Genomic DNA, 24968 nt, shown 5'->3' with positions numbered 1-24968 from the left:
TCCTTCCTCTTCAAGCCAAATTGTACTGTGTTATGCAGTGAGCTGGTAAAAAAATAGTTATTTCATTATTTTAGTGTGTGAGAGAGACGCTACTGTGGTGAGTGCTCATTTGAGTTTGCGTTGTCATCTCCCGGTGCTATCCCAGCTGCTGCTGCTGTCGTCGCTCTTGCTTAGATTACCCAACACGATGTTTGTCCTTTGTTTTGGTCTCCAGCTGAAAGCCGAAAGTGGGAAGATGCGTCAGCCCACTGGCAAAGTGGTCGGCATCATCAAGCGGAACTCGAGGCCGCTGTGCGGCATGCTCATGCCCAGCCCAATCAAGGAGGTGGGCTGATCTGCATGTGTGTGTGTGTACGTGTGGGGAGCGGTCATGTCGCGGTTAGCGCGCTGCGCTACGAATTCTGGGACCCGAGTTGGATTATATTTATCGCTCATAACCAATAAACAGCGGCAAATGTCTGAACCTGTCTTGGGCCCTTCCCTAGGTCGACTCGGCCATAAATGAGTATCTGATGTGGCATGTAAACATCAGCGCTGTGGAGACAAAGGCGGTCGGGCATGGTGCTGGCCGTACCCACCCCGTCGTTTGCCGTACCAGCTTGAATAGGTGTGTGCTGACGGCACTCGCCCAAACAGTTTGTTGAATGCCTTACTGGGGGCTCTTTGTGCGTGTTGCAGGCCACCTGCCACCTGTTCATGCCCGCGGACCGCCGCATGCCACGAGTGCGGGTGGAGACAAGACAAGCAGCGTCCCTGCAGGCCCACCGCATCATGGTGGCCATCGGTGGCTGGCTGCGACACTCCCGCTACCCGAACGTACGACTGCACCGTGATGCCCCGCACGCCGAGACACCTCACCCGTCTGTCCCGTGGGCGGCATCGTCGGGCTCATCCTTCTGTCACTTGACGCGCGGCCACGCGGCTCTGTATGCAATACAGCCGTCGAACCCAAAACACGAACGGTAACACGGTGAATTGGAAGTCAGGGTGGATGAAGTGGCACCACTGTGATTTTTTTTTGTTTGAAAGCATGGCAAACTCACCTGTGATTCAACCAAGGTTATTAAGGTGTTGTAAGTTGATAGTCTCAGCCCAGTCACCAATAACTGCCCCACAAACGATATTAAATTTGGTCGTGCACTTCGATTGTTTAATTTCCATCTCTGAGACAACTACTGCTTTTGACTGCCATGTGATGAACATTACTTTGATTGGCAGAGTGGTTGGAAAAGCACTGCCCCCCTACAATTCGGTCCGCATTTCACTTAATTTGATCTTAGAAGTAGCTCTGTTATGTCTGCTCCTGTGGGTCGTCCTTGACCACGAAGGGTGGTATAGATTGCTTGTCTTGTGTGATACCATTAACACAATGAGAAAAAAAATTGGTGAAAAGCTAAATATATTGTTAAGATGTATTATTTGGGTTGTATCTTTGTTTAAACAGATGCCGGTTAATATTCTACATCATGAACGTTAGGTACAAGGTTGGCATTGTGGTTGTGCTTTTCATACCTATTTGCCACTGCACAACCGAGCGGCACCATGGCTGGCACGGTTTAGTAGGCTGCAGGTTGTTTATCCACTGCAAAAGCGGATCCATGCCATGGACGGTCAATGCTTTGAACAAGTCTAGGCACATGCAGATGACGCTGTGGTGCCACGTCCCCGTGGTGTACCGACTGCCGTCACACAACGTGTCGCTAGCCCCGCCCCTGGCCCTGCTCAGCCCCCGGATAGATTTGGATGCCTTGTGAGGCCAGCATTATACGGTTTGGTTCCGGTTCGACACGGCAAAAAGCCAGTGGGTGACCACAGACACCTTGAGAGATCTGCGCCGTCTGGGTTCCAATGTACCAGTGGAAAAGGGATACCGGTGACGATTGGCCACGTATGTGCATATGCATGTTGAACTTCTTCCGTACCATACGTAGACAACCGTGCTAATCGTCGGTGTGCTTGTGCAGGGCCATTTTGTGCGCTCTCTGGGCGAATGTGGGGATAAGGAGACGGAGACAGAGGTGCTGCTGCTGGAGCACGACGTGCCACACCAGCCCTTCAGCCAGGCCGTACTTGCATGCCTGTCCCCTCCCACGTTCAGCATCACAGCAGAGGTACGCATGAGACGTGTGACGATATGTCAATTCATCGATTGAGTTCAATTCTTACGCCTGCGGTGTGTTGGTGTGTTTGGTCGTGCATGTGAGAATCCTTTACATCAATGTTCTTTATTACAAGGCCCACGGGCCACTCGTAGCCTCTGGGTGGCCTTTGGTGTGGCCCATGACGTGTGGCCCCCGACAATAGACAAATGCGAAAACATCCCCCATCATCATCATCGTGCTGTCAAACCTCAATAGTTTCAAGATGTTTGGCCTGCGTAGAATACCTTCTAGAGGGCCTCTCTGGAGCTCTCCCTCCAGTCGAGGTCCTTCCGCTGCACTGGCATGAACGAGAAGCCACGGGGCTCTACACCTTTACCGCAGACCGTATATAGAAAAGCCGTCGACCTGAAAGAAAGTCGATGGCTCGGACACATCATCGTAAGAAGAGAGGAAATTCACATCGGAGGAAGGAAGGCGACGGACTTATGGAAGCACCAGGGCGGAGACCCGAGAGGCAGGCCTCAAGAGATGCGGATCAAAGTGGTGAGCCAGGATGTGGAGGACTCTGCAGTAGCCGTGGAGATGGTCCAGTACAGAAATGAATGGAGCAAGGGGACTACAAACTTTTTTCCTATAACGCTGTACTTGCGTTCCTGAAGAACACCGAATTGTGGAAAAATCGCATAATAAATAATATAGGGTAAAGCACAGTCCGCGATAACACGTGAGATGCGTACGCAGGCTTAACAAAGACTTTGGGTACGTGAGTAGCATCTAGAAGCATCCAGAAGCATCCCGCCTTGTGTGATGCTACACCGAGGCAACCGTACAACCGCTTATTCTGCCTCGCACAACGCAGTTCTGTTCACTCGATCGCCTTTTATCCAATTCGCATCCATGTTATGAAAAAAATGTGTTCCCTAATGCATTCATCGCATTATATCTAATTCACGATATGAAAACACGCAGAGTTATAGGAGAACGGACTGTACTTTGAAAATATTCAGTCGCCTATTGAGAAGATAGAACGCCATTAGAATGAAGTTGGTTTACCCATGTATGGCTCACCCTGTGTTTTGTTTGTTGTAAGGCAGCGTTTTGTTGAACCTGGTGCTGTGTGTGTCCCGTACAAGGACCAGGCTGGCAGGGAGGACCTCCGTGCGTTGTCCATCTGCAGTGTGGATCCTCCAGGCTGCACAGACATCGACGATGCCCTACACTGCAAACCGCTCGACAATGGGAACACCGAGGTATTCATTTGGTGGTGGTAATCGTGGTCACGGTCGCGGTAATTCGTGCCTATTCCTTTCATGGTTTTGTCAATGCTAGCGGAGGTGACAAGGGGAGTTTAGTGGCACAATGATAAGTGCACTGCACATTCATCCTGTCAAGCTGGTTTAGTTCCAGTCATGGCTAACACCGGTACAGAGTGATATCTAAAAAAACTGCCCAAGTTCTCCCCTTCACCACATGCATTGACCATCGTAATAAAGCAAGGTCAAATGACAATCGCGACCCATTACGGCATGGAGAAGCCCTCATCCTGCAGTGGATTGACAAAGGGGTGGACAATATTCCTGTTATTAAGTTTCCAAACATTGTTGCCTTAGTGCCCGTATTCTTGGTCTCTGCTCGGCTCAGGACTGACTTCAACATGGCTCGGTTCTGGCTTGATCTGCTCCGTTGCCTCCAAAGAAGCATGAGTGGCTCAGCTGTGCCTTGGCTCAGGCTTAGCTCACGGAAATTCTGAGCGTGGCTGGGAGCATGCAGAGATATACGAGGAGGCACAAGAGACACAGAGGCTCAGGGCTGGAACCATGCTTAGAGGCAGCTCGGGTTTTAAGCGTTGCTTTGATGTGGATTATTGAGAATTATAATCATAATATTTATACTGGAGGAATCCGATGAGCTATAAAGCTATTTTTCACATGTCCAGCAGAGGCGGGTAAGAACGTTACAACAACAAACAGTACAAAAACATCATAGTAGTGCAAAGTACAAGAAAGATAAACAAATAACCCAAACACAAACAAATACAACGAAACCATCCCCATCCTACCAGGCAAAGCCCACTGAGGTATTGATTTATTTTTGATTAGTGACCTGGCCACAAATGAATAGCTCAACAAAGTGGCCCATCATTTGGACATTTATAGCAGCCAAAATAATAGAAATAATCTCAATGCATGTTGCGCGAGAGCCAAGCCTGAGCCAAGCCATGGCTAAGACCCCACTGGCCTAAGTGTCCACGTCACTGGCCGAATGCCTGGTTCACAATGAATGCACCAGGTAGTAATGGATGTGCATTTCATTTCACATTATTGTGCTTTGGTTGGAGTGGCTATGGTGGAGGTTATGCATGCATGTGGAGTGAGCGACTTCCGACAGACGTCTAGTAGAAGGCGTCTTATTTATTAAAAGCACACAGGGCGATACACTTCGTAACGCGGCTACACCTAGGCTGTACAAGCACGCAGCCCATCTCCGTCCTGCGTAGCTACGCTGGCTGGTTGACGGGCGTAGCGGCGGAGACAGAGCTGCTCTTGCAGAAGAACCAGCCACGTGGTCGAAGACAAAGAGATGACGACGGTAGCGACGCAACCAGGACCCAGACCCCACGCTAACAGCCCCGAAGTTCTGATTCGGTGCTCTTTATATCTGCCTGGAGTGGCCAAGCTCCACCTCTGGCCACGCCCCGTTTCTAGAACCTTCTAGGCCCTTCGGGATGGTTCCCGGAGCTTCTCGACTGACTCCGCCGTTGACCTTTACCCCAGATACGCCCCTTCATAATAAGGCATTATGTAATGCAGCTATAACCTTAATTACCCTTACAGGCCGGCAGGTATCACCCTGTCATTACACATCCATGCATGTGAGGGTGGTGACGGTGTATTAATGTGTGTTCTAGGTTGGGGTACACATCGCCGATGTGAGCTACTTTATCCGGCCGGGGAATGCCTTGGATGAGGAGGCATCTCTGCGTGGTACCACAGTTTACCTGTGTGAGAAGGTGAGATGTGGATTTCTTCCTGCAACAATATCAAGTGTTTTATGACCCGCCGATTTCATCCTTTCATTCTTAACTTTACGACATGATGTAAAATATTACGATGTAATGATCATCGCGGTACCAGTTTCCCCACAACTGTAATTGTATTTGACATTTTCACCACATTTTTTGCGTGCTTTTCAGTACTTCCCGTATGAATAACGATAACTTAAAATTAATTAGAATAAAAAAATGTGCAACAACAATGCTATATATCTCTCATGATGTTTTAAACAAGGTGATTTTTGTGGATTTCTTATCATATGATGTACCGTGACATCATGAGCGGCAGGCTATCGGCGCAGTGGTAACACTCGTGCCTTGCAGCAAGGAGACACTGGGTTTGATTACTCAACTCTTGTGCCTTTTCGCTTGCAGTTTTGTTTGTTCTCCCCCCTGTTAGTGAATGGGTTTCCTCTGGATTCATCAGATTTCCTCTAAATAAAACCCATACAATCTTAACTGGCATTCGCGAAAACATCCCCTTGCTGAACAGTTACCTACAGGTGACTTAATCATGTGTGGGTTTGCTTGCAAAACACTCGTTGAGTTGGTGCATATGTATATGCCAGATTGTGTTTATTGACAGAGAAGTGGTTGCATTTTGATTTAAAGCTTTCGTGACTGCAGTAATTCATATTCTTAGTTTTTTCGGTAAAGTCACGTTGAAGAGAAACAACAGAATAATAAAATATATATAAAACAATAAAAAATTCTCACGACGTTTCAACCATAACTCAAACGGTCATCTTCAGGTGTGTTGGTTTGCATAAATTTATTTTTAAACGGCGCATTTATTTATTTATAAAAAACGTTAGCGTCACGCGCAGCGATTTGGCAGTTTACCCAGGACTAGTCCATCTATATTTTGAAAAGAGGAGGGGGGAGACGAATTTTTTTTTTTTATAATGTATGCTGTCTGAAAGCCAATGTAAGCGTGAACAATCAATTAAGAACTGAAATGGTTTATCAAATCTTTCCAATGATTGCTAAGATAGAATCCATCTTCTCGGTTGAAATTGTCTCTGTGCTTGTATATGTGGATAGCCTCATGAACGAATCTCTCATGGAAGCCAGATGGCTTACAAAGAACCTCTGTCTTGGAAAAGTCAATGGCATGTGAGCCTACTGAATTAGAACAATGATCTGCTACGGCCGAGGTGTTGGTCCTACCGTGTTTAAGGTCTGCTTTGTGTTCACGAATGCGGTCCGAGACATGGCGTTTGGTTTCTCCAATGTAACTACTACCACAGAGGCAACTTAGTTTGTAGACACCAGGGTATTGTATGTCCGGAATCACATCTTTTACAGATGGAACCAGATCACGGATTTTATGTAATGTGTTGAAACGGACCTGGATCTTGTGTTTATTCAAGATTTTGGAGATCTTTTTTGTGATCCCAGCAATGTAGGGTAAAGTGATGGTTTTGAAAGGCTCCTCAAGAGGGTTCTTCTTCATGGTTTGAGTGATAGCTTTGCGGATTGTATAGTCGGAGTAACCATTAGCCCTAAGAGCTTGGTGTACGTGCTTGAGTTCACTGCTTATGTGTTCCTGGTCGGATATGCATTGGGCTCTATGATACAGAGTCTTGATGAGAGAATTCTTCTGTGATGGATGGTGGTGGGAATCCGGTTTCAGATAAGCATCCGTATGGGTAGCTTTCCTGTAGACAGAGTGGCTCATTGAACCATCAGGTCTCTTTTTAATTAGGACATCCAAAAAAGGTATCTTGCCAGAAGTGGTTGCGTTTATGTGTTTGTGCGCCTGCAGAGGATTGATATGGTGCCAGAGTTATTGAGCTCAAACCTGTGTTCCTTGAGATCCAACGTCGACCGGTGAGATGCACCAACAACTGTGAACTCGCGAGTGCGCATATTGCAACCCATACTCAGCAGCTAACGTGCGTTGTTGCCAGGTGCACATGTAATCCCATGATGCGTGGCACTGTTAAAATGTCATGGTACAGATCCACACAAGCATGTGTACATACATAAGCAGCCAAACCAGGATGGCACAATGGTAACACGTGTCTCACAGCAAGAATGGCCTAGGATTGATGCCCGACTTGGTTGCCTTTCCATGTAGATTTTCTATGTTCTCCCCCTATTTAGCATGGGTTGACTCCAGGTTATCAGGTTTCCTCTCATCGCTAACATAAACGTGTTATTACTACTATGATCCTTAACCAAGAAAAGCCTCACTGAATCTCATCGAACAATGGTTGCTACGTATATATTCCAGTTGAGTAATTTGTAACAACCCAAACCGGTATTTGGCCAAATATCCCGATGCTGAAAGAATGACTCGACTCACAAAAACTTGGCAAGACCCTCCTGAAAAAGAGTCTCGAGACTTTGCGAAGCTTTCCTGAGTGAACACCCTGCACCACTCCAATGACGACGACTCCGCCACTCGACGGTGAATGGCGATGGTGCATGTGCTGTGCGCGTGCAGGCTGGCGTTCTCGTGCATATGGGAGATGACGCCAAAGGCTGAGATCGTGAGCACACGTTTTACCAAGAGCATCATCAATTCCAAGGTGATTTCCCCCCCCTCCCCCACAGACGTTCAGTTTTTGTAAAACTCTCGTTTGCTTTCACGTGTATTGTATCGGTGCCTTGCTATGTTAGTGCAGTTGAGGTTTCCGGATGGCTGAGAGGTCAGAGCGTTGAGCTTGCACCTCTGGGTTCACAAGTGTAGCGAGATGAACCGGGTTCACAAGTGGTAGTATGTATGTTGAACTTCTTTTGCACCGTACGTAGCCAACTGTGCTAATCGGAGGTGCGAGGTAGAACATGAAAGTAGTTAGTTGATGGTCTCTGTCCAGTCAACAATCACTGCACAAAACACAGGTTTTTTTTTAGGTCGATCGTGTAAATATGTAAATGTGTAATTAAACCCACCCCCACCCGACACAGCCAACTAATAAGGGTTGTCACGTAAACAGAACATGCCAATTCGTCACGAGTACAGCACACCGCTCTGTTGTACCAGTGACGAATTGGCCACGTTCTGTTTATGTGACAACCCTTACCTGTCGGCTGTGTCGGGTGGTGGCGGGTTTAATGACACATTCATGTATTTACACAATCTAACCCAAAAAACCTGTATTATGGATGATATTGGTCACGAAAGCCTACGTGTTAAACTCACTGCACAACCCTCAGTGGTCATCGGGAGCCACGTAGACATCTGTTGAGTTCTGGCTTGGGCTTGGATCAGGCGTGGGCATTGTGTAATTGCGAGGACCCCATGGTTCACCCGTGGTGTGTTCATCGTATCCCCGGAGGCGTCTCTGACGTACGCAGAGGCTCAGCTAATGATGGACGACGCCGGGCGGAAGGACCCGGTCACCAGCAGCTTGCGTGGCCTCAACTCCCTGACCAAGATCCTCAAGCAGAGGCGCATTCAAAACGGGTAACTCACTGTCAAGATCCTCATCCCCTCCACCGCCTCTGGAGCGCTGAGCAGTATTAATGGGTGCACCACATTTAGTCGATCGGCAGGTCGCCTGTGGCGCGGTAAAGTGTGGTTACTCCCGTGTCTTCTAAGACATCCAGCCAGCGTGAAAGAGTTGGCTAAAATACATTGAGAGGGACTGTAAAAGGGTGTATCTCTAGAGGGGCCCCCTCTTATGGGAGCCCCCTTCTTCCAGCAGTGGCTTGAGCAAGCAATTGCAAGGCTGCACCTGTAGCTTTTTTTGACCCCATGATGCATGAGGCTTGGGTGAATACCATGCACAAACAAGTGTTACAGGATTCATACTCTTTGTTTTTTTTTCAGTAAAGTCACGTAGGTAAAACTATAAAATAAAATAACAACTAAATTAAATCACGACGTTTCGGGCGCAACACAAGCGTCCTTCTTCAGGTGGGACAACCACAGCCAGAAACAATTGCTGAAGTGGGCAAAAAAGGGCTGTTGTAACAAGAGGCTATATAGGTAAGAGAGTGGGGGGGAGCAAGGGGGGAGAGATAGAGAGGGGGGGTGTGGGGTAGGGGAAGTGGGGTGCTGCTAGAGGGATTAAAGGGGCGAGCACGGCAAAATGCCGGGGGAGGGGGGTAAGTGAGCGGGGCTGGGAGTGGGAGGCTGAAGAAGCTGGAGATGCGGAAATGAAGGCAACAATAAAGAAGTTAAGGTTTTACCTGGTTAATAACATCCTTCTAGATTGGAGTGTTACAGGCTGCTGCGGGGCTACATTGTGGGCAATAGAGGACAATGCAGTGACATAAATTGTTTTACTCTTCTTAATGCTCCCATGTCTGTGCTCCCCCACCTTTGCCAATGCGTACTGACCACCACGGTTAAGTACGGTAAAACCACCCCACGACCCGCATGACATGGGGCAGCCCTCTTCCAGCAGTGGATTGACTTAACGAGCTGTGCATGTTCAACTCAAATATCTGAGTTTGTGAAGTGTCTTATATTAAGATTCTGTGTTGTTTTGGCTGGACATGATAATCGCTCATGTCCCTTCTCCACCCGTAGGGCATTGACTCTGGCATCCCCTGAGGTCCGATTCCACATGGACAGCGAAACCCATGACCCGATCGACCTGCAGACCAAGGAACTCAAGTGAGTCTCGTCAAGAAGACACCTCCCATGACTGCAATCCGACTGTTGTGCAGACCTCTCTATCAGAATCAAAATATATATTTATACTGGAAGAATCCGATGAGCTATAAAGCTCTTTTTTCACACATGTCCAGTTGGGGCAGGTCACAACGTTACAACAACAACAATACAAGCACACGTTAGGATTGCAAAGTATTGCAAAGGTAAACAAATAACTTAAACAAATATACAAATAAAACTAAACTATTTTTATCTTTCCAAGTAAAACCCTGACCACAAATAATAGCTGAACAAAGTGGCTTATCACGTGGGAAATTTATTATCAGCAAAATAATCTAAGATAAAGATTCTTGACCCTTGTGATTGATGAGTTGTGGTGGCGGAAACTGGTGCGTGTACACAGGGAGACCAACTCGATGGTGGAGGAGTTCATGTTGCTCGCCAACATCTCCGTGGCGGAGCGCATCGTAGACGAATTCCCCGAGTGTGCGCTGCTCCGACGCCACCCGGCGCCTCCGCCTTCCAACTACGACATCTTGGTGAAGGCGGCGAAATCAAAGGTAGAGTTAGAACCCCTTTTAACGACCACCCTTGTTAACTAATTGCTTAACAACAGGCCTCCAATGTGTAGGCTTAACCGACCATTTCCCTGTTAACGACGGGCTGTTGTAGGTACAGTAAATATGAATTAATGCCACGTAGAAGGGAAACAATAAAATAATAAAAATACAAAACAATAAAATTCTCACAACGTTTCGACTGCAACACAAGCAATCATCATCAGGTGTGAAAACCACAACAAGAAAATTTGAAAAAAAGTGCCAGTTATTTTTAACGTTAGCACCACGGAGAGAGATTTGACAGTTTGTTCAGATGGACGAGTCCATCTATGTTCGGAAAAGAGGAGGGGGGAGACGAAAAATAATGGATGCGTTCTGAAAGCCACCTTAAGCGTGATCAATCAATTAAGACCCGAAATGGTTTATCAAATCTCTCTCCGTGGTGCTAACGTTAAAATAACCGCCACTTTTTTCACATTTTCTTGTTGTGGTTTTCACACCTGATGATGATTGCTTGTGTTGCAGTCGAAACTTCGTGAGAATTTTATTGTTTTATATTTTTATTATTTTGTTGTTTCCCTTCAACGTGAATTTACCGAAAGAACCAAGAATATGAATCCCTGCAGTCACGAAAGCTTTAAATCAAAATGAATTAATGCATTTATTAACAGTGTTTATTTTAATATGATGTGTTTATAATGTTTAGTATCTTTATGTATTAATATCCATTGTTTAAATATTATAAAGTACGCTTTTTGGGTGAACAAGGGAAACTTTCGATGCTATCGGAACGAATTAAGCTTTTAACACGTCTTTCCTATACTCGCTTAATGACCAAATCATTTAATGCTCGTGTTCGTGGAACCAATTACCGTCTTTAAGAGGGGTTCTACTGTCTCTAGATTGCTGTTAACCTTCCTTCAATATCATCCTGCTCGCAAGGAATTCAGAGGTCGCCGGGTGGCTCAAATTTTAGTTTGAGGTCTTTTGGTTTAACCGGGTGAGAACTCAAGAGACCATAATAGTCTCATTTGCAAGGGTCACCTGGGTCACCCTATGACCCAGAGATTACAGCTGGATCCTGGTTTCTAAATCCAGCACCCGCATTGAACATACTGTGTTATCAAGTGTAGGGAGTTGAAGGACTCGGCTCGTTTCCCAGCTACTCCACAGAAATAAGCAACAAAAAACCATCACGATAAATGTAGTACTGTATTTAATTTTAGATAAATTCCAGCACTGAAATGTTGAAATATCAGGTCGACTTATTGTGATGAACATTATGCTCAAAATGGGTGGGAATGTGCTACCCCCTACTGTGAAGCAGAGGTGTCTTGAAACGATGTCAGTATTGGCCTGAGCGAGCAGTTGCAGGGCTGCACCTTTTACCTTTATCTTGAGATGTAGCCGTATAGTTTCCACTCGCCCTTAGAGGCAGAACAACTCAAAAGCTGTGATGAACCACAGACAACGCTGGAAGGCAGCCAGGCACTGTGCCAGATGTAGATTAATCCACTTGCTGTACTGCCTTCTCCTGGCAAGCCAGGTTATGGAAACCTGAATGCCTACAGGAAGTGCGCTGAATAACGTTTTCTTTCCAATACACCACAACCCTTGCTGCTTCCCCAGCACTGATCTACAAGCCACGTGCGGGATAGTCACCTCACAAACGCCGGTGTGCCCGATTTTTTTGCGCAGAACATCGAGATCCAGGTGGACTCGGCTAAGGCGTTGGCCGAGTCCCTGGACCGGGCGGCGGTGCCGGGAGCGCCACCATACCTCAACACTCTGCTGCGCATCCTGGCCACGCGCTGCATGATGCAGGCCATCTACTTCTGCTCCGGCATGGAGCCCGACACCCACCACTACGGGCTCGCCACCACCATCTACACCCCCTTCACGTCGCCCATTCGACGGTGACGTGCTCTGGCGTCAGGCACACGCATGAAATCGACCTTCGCGATTATTGAGGGGACTATGTTGTTGTCTTGGTGTGGTCTGGGACTGTGCTGCCTTTCCCAAGTTTAGGAATTTATTCATTAATTGATGTACTTATGCAATGTTAACTTGTCATTATGGCACACCTCCGATTAGCACGGTTGGCTACGTACGGTGCGAATAAAGTTCAACATACAACTTGTATATCTTTTTTCTATTATTTACTTTTAGTGATTTGTTTACCTTTCCTATACTTAGCACTCCTATCATCTACCTACTGGACATCTGTCAAAAAGAGCTTTTATAGCGAATCGGATTTCTCCAGGATAAAGATTTAGATTTTGACTTATTTTTCTAAAAGGTCCTATAAACGGAAAGTTTGGCCAATTCCTTAAATGGTTGTTTGGCTTGTGTTGGAGAAAAACTAGAGGATCCGGAGAACACCAACGCCTACAAAGAGGGTGACAGTGTTCCACGTGCAGAATCAAGAATCCATTGCCGTGTTGCAGCGGCGGCCAAAAGTGAATTGCAATTCTGCCATGGATCGCTAACGATTTTGTTGTGGATCTTAAATAAGAACACAGATATGAGCAGGCAGCAATTTGCGTTACATCTGATGACAAATAAAAAATCCTCAACAAAGAATTAAATTCATACATTAACAAAGATAATTTCCACCAGCAGATGGTGCTAGAACGTGGTATGTCCAGAGTACAGTATTCTATCACAGCGTTAAATCCACCTGAGTCATTGTTTGCGTAGCTTTCTGGTGGATCGTGAAACCCGCTGAGATCCACCAGAATGAATCGCGGTGCTTGGTGGATTAATACCGCTGCTCCGTTGGCATCTCGTGGCCATACCGCAGCCTGTATCTACTGTAAATTTAATCTTCATATTAAATAGAGGCTACAACAAATGTGAATATTGTTGTTGTTGTCTCCCTGTACCGTTACAGATACTCGGATGTGATTGTGCACCGGCTGCTGGCCGTGTGCGTGGGCGCCGACCCCACGTACCCGGCGCTCACCGACAAGCTGGGAGTGCACAGACTGCGTGAGTCTCGGGATCAGTATGAGACTGGGGACCATGGTGCATCATCATCAATCCATCGATTACAAGCATTTCTTGAGGCGGCCCCATACCTGCGCGATAAGTGTAACTTGGTTGCATGCAACTGAATCGGGTTAGATCGCGTAAATATATAAATGTCGTTAAAACCCGGCACCACTTGACACAGCCATCTAGTAAGGGTTGTCACGTAAACAGAACATGCCAATTCGTCACTAGTACACACCGGTGTGTTGGAGAGCCAAGCCACAAGATTTACAATCTGAGTACGACGTTTCGCCAGTAATTACAACCAGCTTCATCAGGCGACAGCCAGATTTGTGGAGAAGTCCACGTGTTTCGTTCCTTATATAGAGGCATAGACGTGGTGATCACACTTCTGCGAGCCCTTTGATCTTGTCCTTCCTGTCCATTGCGTATTAAAATAGTCGTATCAACAGTAATCCCTATTGAAGTATGGTACTCTGTATAGACATGCATTTACGCAATGTATTGGCCAGTCGTAGCTAGTTTTGCTCAGAACTTCAACATTATCAAAATTAATTGAGTGTTCTTGTTGGCACGCGTGTATTTAATATTTATCTGATATTCTTTTAGTCCCGTGCTGATCATTCGTCCTGTTTGCCCGACATAACATTGGCCATAAGTGCAGTTAATCCTGTACAAACCTTCTGTTGATAGCTTCGGTAATACATATTTTGTACCAGAAGTCGAGTTCAAGAAACATAAGTACGTTTTTATTACAACTTAAATATATACATATATAAATATACATGTCCATCCAACCACATCTCAATGTCTATGTCTGGGAGAACACGCTAGTTTATCCCTCTGCGGAGTCTCCACCACTTTTCTTTCTTTTTGTTTCCCAGCTGCTGGTCTTGGCGCTCCTTCCCTCTGTCTCCTCCTCGTTCATTCTCCTCTTCCTCATCTTTCTCCAGCTGCCGTGTGCAGCACAGGAAGCTCCAAGTCCAACGCCAGAAACTGTCCTTTCTCTCTCTCTTAGAAGATGGGATGTGCTTAATCTCTTTCTTTTCTTCCTGAACACTCTCTGACCTCCAAGGTTGCTCACATCTTCCTTCCTCATTCACCACTTCCTGCTTTGTATCGTCTTCAATCGTGTCGACCTCCTTCAGCTCTACCTCATTTGCCTCTAACTCAATAGCTCCTACTTCTTTTGCCTCTACCTCTATTGCCTCTACATCATTCGCCTCTACCAAAATCGCCTCACTCTCCTCCACCTCAATAGCCCCTACCTCCACTTCTACCTCAATTACCTCTACGCCATTCGCCTCTAACTCATTCGGCTCTACCTCCATAACCACCTCCTGCTTGGCCTCTCCCTCAATCTCCTCTACCTCTTTTGCCACTTCCTGGATGGCATCTACTTCATATGCTTCAACCTCATTTGCCCCTTCCTGCTTTATCTCCTCCACCACGTTCTCAACTTTTTTTGCCATTTCCTGTTTGGCCTTTACCTCATTCGTATCTACCTCATTGATCAAGACCTGCATGGCCTTTTCTTCGATCGTGTCGACCTGAATTGCCTCGACCTGTTTCACCAATTCCTGCTTTGTATCTCTCTCAATCCCTTCTACGACATTGGACACTAACTCTTTCACCACTTCCTGCTTGGCCACTGCATCTACCTCAATCACCGCTACCTCTACCTCACTCGCCACTTCCTTCTTGGGCTCTCCATCATTCCCCTCTTCCTCAATCTCGTTTTCCTTCATCTCTTCTACTTCCTGAACTTTCATCTCAGTCCTTCGTAGCTTCCTATTCCTACGTTTCCTCTGAACACCATCCTCTCCTTCTTTCTTTGTCTCCACAACATTATCAACTTTCTTAGCCACTTCCTGTTTGGCTATTCCCTCATTCCTATCTACCTCACTTGCCTCTACCTCTTTCGCTAAATCCTCCTTGGCATCTCTCTCAATCCCTTCTATGACATTGGCCAATACCTTTTTCACAAATTCCTGTGTGGCCACTGCATCTATCTCAATCACCGCTACCTCTACCTCATTTGCCTCTACCTCACTCGCCACTTCCTTATTGGGTTCTCCATCATTCCCCTCTCTCTCAATCTCGTTTTCCTTCATCTCTTCTACTTCCCGAACTTTCATCTCAGTCCTTCGTACCTTCCTATTCCTACGTTTCCTCTGAACACAATCCTCTCCCTCTTTCTTTAGCTCCACAACATTATCAACTTTCTCCGCCACTTCCTGTTTGGCCATTCCCTCATTCCGATCGACCTCATTTGGCTCTACCTCTTCTGCTAATACCTGTTTTGCATCTCTCTCAATCCCCTCTATGACATTGGCCGCTATATCTTTCACCACTTCCTGCTTGGCCACTGCTTCTACCTCAGTCACCGCTACCTCTGCCTCATTCGCTAATTCCCGCTTGCCATCTCCTTCTAATACCTCTTCCTTATTCAACTCTACCTCATTAATCACATCCTCCAAAGCCACTACCTCCATCATCTCTACCTCAATCGTCCCAACCTCCTCCACTTCCTGCATGGGCTCTCCCTCACTCCCCTCTCTCTCAGCCACCTCTTCTTTCACTGTCTCCTCCAGAACTTTCTTTTTGTTCTTATGTTTCTTCCTACTCCCACGTTTTCTCTTCATACCATTTCTATCCCCCACTTTCTCTATCTCTTCCATCTCGTTCTCAACCTTCTTGCTATTCTGACATGTCTGCTACACATCCTCATTATTAGTGTTGACTTCCACCTGCTGCTGCTCTTCTGCCTTTTGCTGCTGCTGCTGGTGGTGGATGATGAAGTTCTTCAGCTCGGTGCTGTTCTGGAATTCCAGCAGCTCCCGCTGATACTTGGCCTGCTGCTGTGCACAATGATCCAGCAGGATCATCTCAAGCTCTCCAATCTGGCGCTCAGCTTCTAGTTTTGTGGCACAAAGCATCCTCTTGTGCTGCCCCTTCGAGCGACGGTCTGGGGAGTAACATGGGAAGGAGAGCAGCACCACAATTGATTTTTTAATGGGTATTTGAGTATTTCCTGTATGATAATAGGTTTTTCCCATTTTTTCTGGCAACAAAACAGGTGTTAAGATGTTAAAACACCAAACTGAAACCTTTTACAAGGAATCATGTCTGCATTAACCATGATGCTTGTGGTCAGAATGCAAACAAAAAACATACTCTGATAATATATGCATTGTCCTTGAAACTGATTGGTCCACACTAGGGACAGCTTTCTTTTGAGCCTCGTCTCAAACGGTGTTAGACCAGAGGATGCCAAAAGGCATATTTCCTGTATGTTATTTTGGTAAAGAACCTTGGCACCATTGACAGGAATCTAACTTAACTTGAGATCGATGTAACAATGATAACACTGTAGGGAGGTCTGGAGCTTGACTCATGTGCCGGAGACACCTCCTCCTCCAAAGAACTTCATTAGATTTATGGGCTGGCTGGGGAGGCCGTATTAAGTTTGCGAGGTCTAGAAACTCCAGGCCAAACATAGATAAACTTCTGTTATCTCCGAAAAAGTAAGATGGATTGATGACCAAGCTGTGGAGGTCTGGCTAAATTTATAAGATGTCCATTGTTTCATAAGAGAGAGCATGAATCGGATAAGAAATACACTATTCATTCTTATACACTGGTCCATTCATACAATTAGTATATTAGTGGGCTACGTTAGAGAAGATAAAGGGAGGAGAGTAGAAGAGGAAGGCCGGGGTGCCCGGAGGACAGAGAGTGCCCAGAGGGGCCAGAGAGCCAGGGGCAACCCTGATGTTTATGCTGGTTGGATAGCATGTGCTCCCGTGCATTTGAGGTTGCTCTCAACAGAAGTCATTCCTTGCACGAGAATGGCTGAAATGCTGAGTAACCACTCAGAGGTAGTGGAGACGGTATAGTGGTAAAACAGTGGAGATTTAAAAAGCAAAGTTTAAGATTTGCAGTTGTCAATTTATATTGAGCCGATACATACGGCAAGTCAAATTAAGAAGACTTAAAGTGAGTTTTGCAGAAGAAATCTTGGAGGAAAGAGAAGATACATGTGTGTCTCTTGGAGAAGGAAAGGCATTGCTCAAAACTGTGCTGCAAGGTCACGTGCCATGAATCACACGAGTTTAGAAAAACGTGACTGTAAACCAACAAGCCTGTGAATAATTATCATGGTGAAGACACCTCTATACGTTGGATACTGAATGAAATCCATCGTGCTACACATCGTCAAAGCCCGACAACACCTGACATTCGAGTAAAAAGTACAATTGCATCGTTCTACACATCGTCAATACCCCACCACATCTGGAAAGTCACCAGCTGCATCAAGCACCTGACTGTTGTAATGTTCGAAAGACACTGTGTGTAACGACTTTACATCCGCCGGCACAGCGGGTTTCTAAACGCCTGCCATGTCACCTTCTCAACACTAGCGTCTGAGACCGTCTGATACAGACTGAAAGCTGATTTCCTTTGTTGCACTGTTTGTCTTTTCATGAATGTCATATTGTGCACTGGGTTATGCCTTATTAACCTAAATTCTGAATTTAGCTATTCATGTATTTCTATTACAGTATCACATATTCTTTGGACCAAGTGTCAATTGCCTATTTGATGACTGGTACTCTGATTCTTTTTTTACAAATCAGGGACTTGTTTTAATTAAAATGTCTCTGTGTGTGTGGTTGAACAGTGTAACAAATCCATACCTTACATGTGTAGTGTTCTAGATTTAAAGTTTTCGTGACTGCAAGGATCCATACGCTTTGAACTCGCGAATTTAAAAACAGAAGTGATATAGTCATCCTCTCAGCCGATAAAGGCAACGCTACTGTAATTATGGATAAAGATTCATACAACAACAAAATCCAGAATCTGCTCAACGATGGAAGTTACTCAAAAATTAAAAATGACCCTACCAATAGCCTAGCGATAAAAACCAACAAGATCATCACAAATTGACCTCCCCAATCGACCCAACTAAACGTCCCTCCCTAAAACCTTCTGCTGCAAGACCCCTTGGATTCTATGGTCTTCCCAAGATTCATAAAGAAGGCACCCCACTACGACCCATCATATCCACGATCAACTCCCCTACCTATAGACTAGCCCGTTTTCTGTCAGATACCTTGCTGCCTTTCACTGGCAAGACCGCCTCAGCAGTACTTAACTCAGCCCAATTGGTCTCTATGGTCAAAGACGTTGTACTGTCCCCTGACAATATCCTTGTCAGCTTCGATGTGGTCTCTTTGTTCACCAAGGTCCCAGTACCTGATACCATTGAAATAATTGAAAATTTGGTCCAACATGGACTAGACCTCAATACACCTGCACTGGTTAGGCACTGCCTCAACAATACCTACTTTACTTGGAATGGCTCCTTCTACAAACAAAATGAGGGTACCCCCATGGGATCCCCCTTGTCACCAGTGATAGCCAATATTTTCATGGAGAAATTTGAATCAGACGCCATCCAGACTTCCACCCTCAGACCTTCCCTGTGGAAGAGATATGTGGATGACACTTTCGTCATTTGGCCACATGGCCTCCCAGCTCTGAACCTTTTCCTACACCACATCAATTCCAGACATCCCGCCATCAAATTTACCATGGAAGTGGAGAAAGATGGCAAGCTACCATTCTTAGATGTTCTGTTTGAGAGGAGACCTGATGGCTCATTGGGGCATTCTGTCTACACGAAACCCACCCACACAGATTCCTACTTGAAACCTGATTCCCACCACCACCCAGCCTAAAATAATTCTCTCATCAAAACGTTATACCATAGGGCTCATTGCATTTCGGACCAACACCACCTGACCAGTGAATTAAAACATGTACACCTGGCCCTCAAAAGGAATGGATACTCTGACCGTACCATCCGCCAAGCTATTTCTCCCTCCATACAGAAACAACCACTTGATACTCCGGTCAAAACCATCACACTACCATATATAGCAGGCGTTACTAAATAGATTTCCAAAATTCTAAACAAACACAAGATCCAGGTCCGGTTCAATACAGTACACAAAATTCGTGATCTGATCCCATCCGTGAAGGATGTCATTCCTGACTTACAGTACCCCGGGGTTTACAAATTGAGTTGTACCTGCAGTGATTGCTATATCGGGGAGACAAAGCGACATCTCTCTGACCGAATTCGCGAGCACAAATCAGATTTGAAACACGGCAGAACGAATTATTCTGCCGTAGCTGATCACTGTTACAACGCTGTGGGTGATCACGATATAATTTTCTCCGATACCAAGGTTCTTTGCAAACCCTCGGGTTTTTATCAGAGATTTGTTCACGAGGCAATTCAGATCTACAAACACAGACACAATTTCAACCGAGAAGATGGTTTCAAATTAAGCAACCATTGGAAAGATGTTTTAAATCGAACCAAACAAACTAATTTTCAATGGTACAGTATATTTTTCAAGTAGTGGTACCCCAAACTTTCGCAGCTCTTAAAAATGCCCTTTTCACACCATCAATAGGTAAACTCCCCCTTCCCCCCCCCCCCGTGCCAACCGGCATGTGCACCCGCATGTACACCACCTCTACACCGTTCATCATGCTAAGTCGGCCAATCAAATGCTAATTTTTATGCAAATTCCTTTATCAAGGCACCTTGTTTCCTCGCACACAGCTTAAAGGTCGCGGTCTGAGCGTGGCTCTGTTTCACTCCAGCTCTGTCCTCGAGACAGCCTGGTCTCTTCACCTGATGAAGGCCGCTTGTGTTGTGGCCAAAACGTCGTGATTTTTGTTGTTTTATTTTTTACCTACGTGACTTTACCGAATAGAACCAAAGAGTATGTGTAGTGTTGCAGCGCCGACCTGGTCAAGACCTATGATACAATCAGTAGGCCAGGGCTCTGGATTGTTATTCGTGTTTTTGGAGTCCCTAACCCTCTGCTCACAATCATTAAGGACCTTCACGATGGTGGACAGGCCCGGATAAAGTTGCATGCCTGGGAGTCAGAGCAATTTCCTGTTTACAGTGGGATGCGACAGAGATCTACTCTGGCTGACACATTATTTAGCATCATCTTCGACCATATAGTTCTAGAAGCTTTTTATAGCTGTACCGGTGGATTTTTTTCTATTTGCTACAGATACAATGGGAGGCTGATTGATGCCTGGGTGAGGTCAAGGGATGGCTCCCTACTGGTCAACCATGTTATGTACACTGATCATTTGGAAGTTGATGCTCACACTGAAAAATAGTTGGAGGTTCTGCTGCTAAGCCTGGAGCGTGTGATAAAGAGGTGGGGCCTTACCATCAGCCCCACCAAAACTAAGCACACGCCTGAGTATTTTGTGTAATTTAATACTCCGCCCCCTCAACTACTCTTGAGTGATGGGGTAATTGTAGAGAGAAGTTTACGTACCTGGGTAGTGTGCTTATGTAAAAATTCCGGTTTGGCAGCAAAGGTGTCACTCCGAATCGGTCAAGTGGCATATTTTCATCAGCTTCGTAACACTGTTGGGTATCTACCTGGTCTGTCACTCGACACAAAGCGCTGGGTCTTCTTGGCCAATGATAGAATAAATGAAAAATCTGAACCAGCTTTAAACTTTCAGACTGGCCTGCCTACGATCCACCCTGGGTTTAACTAGGCTGGAATGTGTGAAGAGCTCACAAATCCTTGAACGATCTGGACACATTCCCATCAGTGAGCTCCACTGGGGGGCAGGGCTGCATTACCTGGATCATGTAGCCCGCATGCTCAGCCACCACATGCCCAAGCAGCTTCTGTTTTTCCAGATAGAGGGGGCTAAATGGGCGTGGCACGGCCTGGAGAAGAGATGGACTGATGCAGTACAGGAGGTTACGGAGCTGAGTGGACTTGCCACAGTTGTTTGACGGTGGGGATGGTGTTCTTGGGGTCATAGGCAGCATTCCTCCTCCAAACACGGCGAGTTGAGTTGATGCCATAGAGCTCCATTTTGGTCTCATCTGACCACAACACTTTCACCCAATTGTCCTCTGAATCATGCAGATGTTAATTGGCAGGGAAAAAAGTATTTGATCCCCTGCTGATTTTGTATGTTTGCCCACTGACAAAGAAATGATGAGTCTATATTTTTAATGGTAGGTTTATTTGAACAGTGAGAGACAGAATAACAACAACAAAATCCAGAAAAATGCATGTCAAAAATGTTATAAATTGATTTGCATTTTAATGAGGGAAATAAGTATTTGACCCCCTCTCAATCAGAAAGATTTCTGGCTCCCAGGTGTCTTTTATACAGGTAACGAGCCGAGGTTAGGAGCACACTCTTAAAGGGAGTGCTCCTAATCTCAGCTTGTTACCTGTATAAAAGACACCTGTCCACAGAAGCAATCAATCAATCAGATTCCAAACTCTCCACCATGGCCAAGACCAAAGAGCTCTCCAAGGATGTCGGACAAGATTGTAGACCTACACAAGGCTGGAATGGGCTACAAGACCATTGCCAAGCAGCTTGGTGAGAAGGTGACAACAGTTGGTGCGATTATTCGCAAATGGAAGAAACACAAAAGAACTGTCAATCTCTTTTGGCCTGGGGCTCCATGCAAGATCTCACCTCGTGGAGTTGCAATGATCATGAGAACGGTGAGGAATCAGCCCAGAACTACACGGGAGGATCTTGTCAATGATCTCAAGGCAGCTGGGACCATAGTCACCAAGAAAACAATTGGAATACACTACGCCGTGAAGGACTGAAATCCTGCAGCGCTCGCAAGGTTCCCCTGCTCAAGAAAGCACATATACATGCCGGTCTGAAGTTTGCCAATAAACATCTGAATGATTCAGAGGACAACTGGGTGAAAGTGTTGTGGTCAGATGAGACCAAAATGGAGCTCTTTGGCATCAACTCAACTCGCCGTGTTTGGAGGAGGAATGCTGCCTATGACCCCAAGAACACCATCCCCACCGTCAAACATGGAGGTGGAAATATGCTTTTGAGGTGTTTTTCTGCTAAGGGGACAGGACAACTTCACCCCATCAAAGGGACGATGGACGGGGCCATGTACCGTCAAATCCTGGGTGAGAACCTCCTTCCCTCAGCCAGGGCATTGAAAATGGGTCGTGGATGGGTATTCCAGCATGACAATGACCCAAAACACACGGCCAAGGCAACAGGAGTGGCTCAAGAAGAAGCACATTAAGGTCCTGGAGCAACCTAACCAGTCTCCAGACCTTAATCCCATAGAAAATCTGTGGAGGGAGCTGAAGGTTCGAGTTGCCAAACGTCAGCCTCGAAACCTTAATGACTTGGAGAAGATCTGCAAAGAGGAGTGGGACAAAATCCCTCCTGAGATGTGTGCAAACCTGGTGGCCAACTACAAGAAACGTCTGACCTCTGTGATTGCCAACAAGGGTTTTGCCACCAAGTGCAGAGGGGTCAAATACGTATTTCCCTCATTATAATGCAAATCAATTCATAACATTTTTGACATGCATTTTTCTGGATTTTTTTGTTGTTATTCTGTCTCTCACTGTTCAAATAAACCTACCATTAAAAATATAGACTGATCATTTCTTTGTCAGTGGGCAAACGTACAAAATCAGCAGGGGATAAAATACTTGTTTCCCTCACTGTATATGTGCTTTCTTGAGCAGGGGAACCTTGCGTGCGCTGCAGGATTTCAGTCCTTCACGGCGTAGTGTGTTACCAATTGTTTTCTTGGTGACTATGGTCCCAGCTGCCTTGAGATCATTGACAAGATCCTCCCGTGTAGTTCTGGGCTGATTCCTCACCGTTCTCATGATCATTGCAACTCCACGAGGTGAGATCTTGCATGGAGCCCCAGGCCGAGGGAGATTGACAGTTCTTTTGTGTTTCTTCCATTTGCGAATAATCGCACCAACTGTTGTCACCTTCTCACCAAGCTGCTTGGCAATGGTCTTGTAGCCCATTCCAGCCTCGTGTAGGTCTACAATCTTGTCCCTGACATCCTTGGAGAGCTCTTTGGTCTTGGCCATGGTGAAGAGTTTGGAATCTGATTGATTGCTTCTGTGGACAGGTGTCTTTTATACAGGTAGCAAGCTGAGATTAGGAGCACTCCCTTTAAGAGTGTGCTCCTAATCTCAGCTCGTTACCTGTATCAAAGACACCTGGGAGCCAGAAATCTTTCTGATTGAGAGGGGGTCAAATACTTATTTCCCTCATTAAAATGCAAATCAATTTATAACATTTTTGACATGCGTTTTTCTGGATTTTGTTGTTATTATTCTGTCTCTCACTGTTCAAATAAATCTACCATTAAAATTATAGACTGATCATTTCTTTGTCAGTGGGCAAACGTACAAAATCAGCAGGGGATCGAATACTTTTTTCCCTCATTGTATGTGAGGAGTCTGTGGGTCGCAACAGCACGTACGGCTGGAAGTAGGACATTCCAGACTAAGAGGGTTCAGAATGGCCGTGTCAACGAGACTGAACCAGCCAGCACAACTCACTGCCAATAACAGATCACGTAATTCACCCTTAAGCAATTGTTCAATCAATTAATTGAATCACTACAATTAAAATCAAAGAATATCCCAGAACAAACACTTCGCACTCTCCTCCGTCAGCCACCTGCATCCACAATAGAAACGCATCAGTCCAGCATTGGATAAAACCTGGTGTGGGAGGTATGGGGGGGCGGCTTACACTTGCGGTGGACAGCAGGGGGGTGGCTGCATGCAGTAGCCATCGCAGATCAAGCGGTAGAACTTGTCATAGACTGCCATGCGCCAGGGTAAGGGGCCTCTCCTACACCCACACACATCACACACCGTGCGGTACACACGTCACACCGAGGAGCACGCACGTCACACACCGAGCAGGTTGCACAGGTCTCCTTTATCAAGACAAACGTCGAGCAGATTACACCTACTACAATACGCCTGTCACAATGCCCCCCTCTCCCCCCCCCCTCCAGTTTATGGGGGGGCACGGGCCTCACTCCCCCCTTCGCGTCAGCCCCTACTAATAAATGGTCCGGTTGCATTGTGAATGCACCACTCGAATGACGTGGAGTCCCGTGGCGCACTGTAACGGGCTCATGATTTACTCAATACAATTCAACGTAAAAAAATAAAAACGATCCCAAGACATTATTTAAAATAAAGTATGGCCATCGTGTGTCAGCATCACAGGCGAAAATTGGCATGTAAAAAAAAACTTCACTGCGAATCACTCAATTGGGATTGCTCGCAGCAAACAGCACTTGACCTGCTTGCAGGTTAGGTGCTGAATAACCGTGTGTCACACAGAGAACAGTTGCCACTGAGGGTGCCCTTTTAAAATGCTTGATGAGATGTGATTATCGCGTGTAAATGTGCACACTAAAATAACCAAAAAATTATAAGCGAACTATTATCGTTTCAGGTGGCAGGGTGGTGCACCGGTGATCTTTGACCCTCGCAACAAGAAGGGCCTTGGTTAATTCATTATCCAGTTTGCTCACATAGCTAGAAAACACACAATCACAATGTAACTGGGTATTGGCCAAGCATCCCAATGCTAAAGTTACCTGCAAATTACTTCATTGGGATGACACTCGGCAGCAGAGCCGGATGATGGCATTGCTGGGGCCCTATGCCATTGTCAAGTTTAAGAGGCCCCTTCTATGAATGCCTGTATATTTTTGTCAGCAGAATGAAAATAACTGCTTTGGAGAGTCTTTTTTTCTCACCGATCTTTATTTATTAAGC

The 24968-nt window shown here is 46.0% G+C and overlaps 1 protein-coding gene across 1 annotated transcript in view; it reads left to right on the top strand.

Annotated features, from left to right (window-relative positions):
• Nucleotides 1-219: 219 nt before the first annotated feature.
• Nucleotides 220-24968, top strand: part of LOC142924703 (exosome complex exonuclease RRP44-like) — a 64490-nt gene continuing 39741 nt past the window's right edge. Inside the window, exons 1-2 of the mRNA XM_076067358.1 lie at nucleotides 220-325; nucleotides 679-864. Of these exons, the coding sequence (XP_075923473.1) occupies nucleotides 236-325; nucleotides 679-864 (276 nt within the window). The 5' untranslated portion in view covers nucleotides 220-235. The remainder of the gene's footprint in view (nucleotides 326-678; nucleotides 865-24968) is intronic.

The sequence above is a fragment of the Petromyzon marinus genome, chromosome 16 (assembly GCF_048934315.1).
Source record: "Petromyzon marinus isolate PM22_M1 ecotype Great Lakes invasive population chromosome 16, UKy_Petmar_22M1.pri1.0, whole genome shotgun sequence".
Lineage (NCBI taxonomy): Eukaryota > Metazoa > Chordata > Hyperoartia > Petromyzontiformes > Petromyzontidae > Petromyzon > Petromyzon marinus.
Note: the sequence above shows the minus strand (reverse complement) of the source record. Positions and strands in the feature narration are given on the sequence as shown.